Raw genomic sequence first — 4,907 nt, forward strand, 5'->3', positions numbered from 1 at the left:
CCCAGACTGTCAGCAGCTACACTCACACACTGAGGAGGAGGAGACTCAACATCAGTATTTGTAATCTAAAAACATGGTAGCATCATGACAAACACCTGGCATTTAAAAGGTTAAAACTCTGCAAATGAATGAATATTTGATATTTCTGATTAGGACTGATGTTGGTTAAAAATAAACTCAATGAAAGTAGAAAATCATATGAATGTATATTTTTTGCAGCTTGATTTTGAAAAGCTCATATTGTGTGCAGAGCGATAAGAGAGTGTGTGCGTGTGAGTGTGTGTGATATTAAAGTGGGCACTAAGGGGTTAAATACTGTGAGCAGCTGGAGGCTGGTGATGCAAAATGTGTAAGTTTTGCCTTAAACTCAAACGTGATGAAAACATTTTGGTTCTTGCAGCCTCTAAAAACCAGTCAAACTTTCTTTGTTCCATCACAAACTGCTGACTGATGAATCCTTCGGATCTTCCGTGTTTTGTCGTTCTAGTGTGATAAAGTTCTTCTCACCTCGTGGAACAGGTGTTCCTTTTGAAACTCTTGTGGAGCCTCTACGAGTCCGTCAAACTTCAGGTCAGAGGTCAGAGTCTCGCTGCTCTGGGTTTTGTTGCCGTGCTCCGTCCGGTCAGCGAGGACGTCCCCACAGCACAGGATGTGGTGCGGCGTCCCGGAAACCACCGGGACGTAGTCTTTGAGGCCGAACGCCGCACTGACGGACTCCTCCGAGGTGTTTGGTATCACTGCACCCAGACTCACCTGAGGGGGAACAAACGGACCGATCGGGACAGTTTAACCCTTTAATATTGCACACACTCTTTTTGCTCTGCGCACACAATTACACTTTAAAAATACTCTACATTAATATGATTTTCTACTTTCACTGGCTTATTTTTTTAACCGACATCAGTCACAATCATAAATATCAAGTACCCATTAATTTGCAGAATTTTAACCATTTAAATGCAAGTTTTTGTCATGATGCCACAATGTTTTTAGATGAAAAAAACCTTTACAAAAATGTCAGTTTGAATGGGTTTCAATGGAGCATTTTTGGACCTGAACAGTCTGAATGTAACTATTTAGTTTCCACAGTGTATTTTAGACTTATTGTAGGAGCTGAGCTGCAAATTCACTGATTACACTCAAATACACAATCTGGACTACATTTAGGACACATGCATCAACACACACACAGTTATCACAACAGGAAGAAGAAAAGAGACTCAAATGAGACAAACTGTCACTAAAGGGTTAAAGACAGGTGATGCAGCGAGATGTCGAGGACACCTGAGCAGGTGCAGACAGGCGGGACTCACCGTGGTGCTCTGCTCCTTCATCAGGTCCGAGTATTTGTGGGGGATGTGTCTCACCACTCGTCCTCTGGGTCCTTTCAGGACCGTCAGGTTGTCGGCGATGATCCGCATCACTAATATTTTCATTCTCCGGCGCAGCGACTCGTACGTCTAAAGAAAGAGGACATGATGACGTTTCCATGGCGATAATGATGTTTAAGTTTGCGCAGACTTCTGGGTGCGTTTGTGTGAAGCGTCCCTACCCGTTTGGACGGCAGGATGCTGTAAGGAGACACATCCACGGCTTTAATCGGAGCTCCGTGCAGGTACCGGAAGTTAACCCGGACTTGGTGAGCGAAGCGAAAAGCCCACGTGGAGAAGGTGTACCCTCGATCTGCAGAGTCGGAGCGGCACGCGGACGGCACCTGCAGCGGCACACGTTCATGTCTTTAACAAAGGACAACAGATGGAGTGAAGTGAACGTGAGAGAGAAGTGGAGGTGACGTCCGCAGCACTGACCCTCTCTGCACTTACAAACCCGTCTAAAAACCCATCTTTTCCAAAACGCATATTCAGCCTGAATGTTTATTTTACGTGAACCTGCGAGCTGTTGAATGCAGTGTTGGTTTTTTACCTTTTATATAACCTGTTTGTATTTCTCTGTATTGTTGTATTTGGTTTTAATCTGGCCCTGTAAGGTGACCGTGAGTGCTTTGAAAGGCGCCTATGAAGAACACGTATTATCATTATTAGTTACCCGAACTTTCCCCCAGCTGAAGGTGAACGCCGCCGCCTTCTTGGAGTCGTCGCTGCAGTACTGCGTCTTTCTGGCCGTCTGAAAGTCAAAAAAAGATGATGTGAAGAATCTTTTCAGTGGCTGAGCTGACTCTGAACTCAAAGTCAAACACGGAGGGAAAAGTCTGAAAATACTCGTTTGATGGTGAAGACCTCAAGCACGCCGAAACATTTAAAAGCTTATATCCTGTATTTATAATACCACCGTTAAAAAAACAGGCCGGCAGGTTTTTAACGGCACGGTCTGGTTTGTTTTTCTAAAAGTTTTCCGTGAAAGTTTTTATTTATTACATTTGCAACAATTAGTTTTTCTTTAAAATGTTTGGACATTCTTTTCCCTTTAAATTTTTGTACGTATTTTTTCGTTAAATGTTTACTTTTAGATTCTATAAGTGAATGTATAATTAGAGGACCAAAGAGCGCTACATGAAGACAGACTGAGAGGAGACATTGAACAGATGTGTTTAAAACGCTTCAGATCTGATCAGAAACAGAAAAATGATGAACTCAGTTCAGCTGCTTTACCTGCTGCAGGGTCATAGCAGAGATATTTAAATACTGATAAATATAAAACTATATAACTCAAAATCATTTTCATTTTGCCGTTCAATAAAGTCAATAAAACTTTACTCAGAGTGACGTTTACAGACGTCAGGCTGCGTGCTGAACCTGTAAACCCTGAGCACTGACTGGCAGGTTGCGGCTCCTCACCTGGACCTCGTCTCTCCACTGCTTCACCTGCCGCTCGTGCTCCTCGGCGAGCCTCTTGGCGTGGATCCTGGCGGTGGTTTTGGACTGCGAGATGCCGAGGCCGTTGGTGATGGTGAAGAGTTTGATGGGGCAGCGATGGCGGAGCATCTCCACGCTGAGCGCCGTCTGGAGGAAGCTGGCCCTGAGCGTGCTGGTGTACAGCGGCACGGCGAGGAGGAGGCTGATCCTGCGGTCCAGCATCCGCTTCACCTCCTCCTCCGTCATCCGCCTGAAACAGGAAACACGGCGTCACATGAGCAGACATGGGCGGCGGGTCGCCCTGTGCCGTCGGCGGTCTGGACCCACCGTGGCTTGTTTCCCACGCTGTAGTTCACCGTCTGTTTCTGGATCTTCGTGGCGGGAGGAAACATGGAGCGCAGGCACGCCACCGTCAGAGGAGCCCTCTGCTCCGCCCAGGAAGTAGTCTTATCCCAGCTGAAGGCCGCCAGGCTCTCGGGGCTGAAGGTCCTCCTGAAGGGCCCGTCCAGGTCGTTCACCAGCTCTTTGCGCTGAAACACAACATTTATTTTAACGCGACGGATTCAGAAAATACATTATGAATCTGTTCATCACCGTGAAGCTGCTCAGGTGTCTGGGTTGTTTTTGCATCTCAGCGATGATCTTTTTTGGTGTTATTTTCTGTGTTTATTTTATTTTAATATCTGATTTTAAATGTTCCTTCGAAATCTACATACAGATACTCAAATCATATTCTGAGCCTCCTGTTTGTCACTTTGGCTCAGGGAACAGCCACACAGCATTAGATTTGTTAGAGTTTGTCTTTATTTTACCATCAACTTTTAATGACACGCCTCCAAACCTGCTGGCCAACAGGTTTAAAGGACATTTTGGGCATTTTATATTTTCTTTATTTATTTCTTGGTCAATCTTTTTTTTAAAAAATGTTTCACTTTGTGTTTGTTTGTTTTTAAAGCTTTTGGAAGCCAAAACTTTAAAAGCAATCAATCAATAATTTGTTGCTGTTATATGCTGTATATCCCTTTGGCCCGCTGAAGCTGAATCCAGCGCGTCGCTGTAAAAGAGCTTCATGCTCAGTCAGTTTCCCCGAAGAAACAATAGCTGATGATGATGAAGAGGAAGACTCCTGAAAACTTAAAAGCAATAATAATAACAGTAAAGCAAGAAAATAAAATACTGAAAACTGTCAAAATGAAAACTAAAAGTAAAAAGCCATACATTTCCAATGAAAACAGAAATAGCCAAAAACAATTTAAAGAAAAAAACTGCATAGAAAACCCAAAACATTTAGAAATCCAAAAAACAGAAATTATTGAGACAAAAACATAACTAGAAAAATAAGAAATGGGGAGAGGGTAACAATACAAATAAGAACAAGCCAAACCTTTAATCTCCTGCTCTGGTAAATAGAGAACAGTCCCCAACTGTGTCAGCAGTGTAAAGTAAGTGTGAGTAAAGTGTGAGTACAGTGAGTACGGCGTGAGTACAGTGAGTACAGTGTGAGTACAGTATAAGTAAAGTGTGAGTACAGTGAGTACAGTGTGAGTACAGTGAGAGTACAGTGTGAGTACAGTGAGTACAGTGTGAGTAAAGTGAGTACAGTATAAGTAAAGTGTGCGTACAGTGTGAGTACAGTGAGTACAGTGTGAGTACAGTGTAAGTAAAGTGTGAGTACTGTGAGTACAGTGTGAGTACAGTGTGAGTACAGTGTGAGTACTGTGAGTACAGTGTGAGTACAGTGTGAGTACAGTGAGTACAGTGTGAGTACAGTGTGAGTACTGTGAGTACAGTGTGAGTACAGTGAGAGTAAAGTGTGAGTACTGTGAGTACAGTGTGAGTAAAGTGGGTACAGTGTGAGTACAGTGAGTACAGTGTGAGTACAGTGTAAGTAAAGTGTGAGTACAGTGAGTACAGTGTGAGTACAGTGTGAGTACAGTGAGAGTACAGTGAGTATAGTGTGAGTAAAGTGAGTACAGTATAAGTAAAGTGTGAGTACAGTGAGTACAGTGTGAGTACAGTGTGAGTAAAGTGTGAGTACTGTGAGTACAGTGTGAGTACAGTGAGTACAGTGTGAGTACTGTGAGTACAGTGTGA

General features: G+C 43.5%; 1 protein-coding gene across 1 annotated transcript; it reads right to left on the reverse strand.

Moving 5' to 3' along the window:
- Positions 1 to 483: 483 nt before the first annotated feature.
- LOC121938350 lies at positions 484 to 3,961 on the reverse strand. The gene is made up of 6 exons (XM_042481610.1): positions 3,141 to 3,961; positions 2,796 to 3,063; positions 2,047 to 2,124; positions 1,553 to 1,714; positions 1,314 to 1,460; positions 484 to 753 (listed from the first exon to the last, which is right to left on the reverse strand). The coding sequence occupies exons 1-6, from the start codon at positions 3,203 to 3,205 to the stop codon at positions 484 to 486; spliced, it is 990 nt and encodes a 329-aa protein (XP_042337544.1). The 5' UTR covers positions 3,206 to 3,961.
- Between the last annotated feature and the right edge of the window lie 946 nt (positions 3,962 to 4,907).

Source organism: Plectropomus leopardus, unplaced genomic scaffold (assembly GCF_008729295.1).
Source record: "Plectropomus leopardus isolate mb unplaced genomic scaffold, YSFRI_Pleo_2.0 unplaced_scaffold2923, whole genome shotgun sequence".
Classification (NCBI taxonomy): domain Eukaryota; kingdom Metazoa; phylum Chordata; class Actinopteri; order Perciformes; family Serranidae; genus Plectropomus; species Plectropomus leopardus.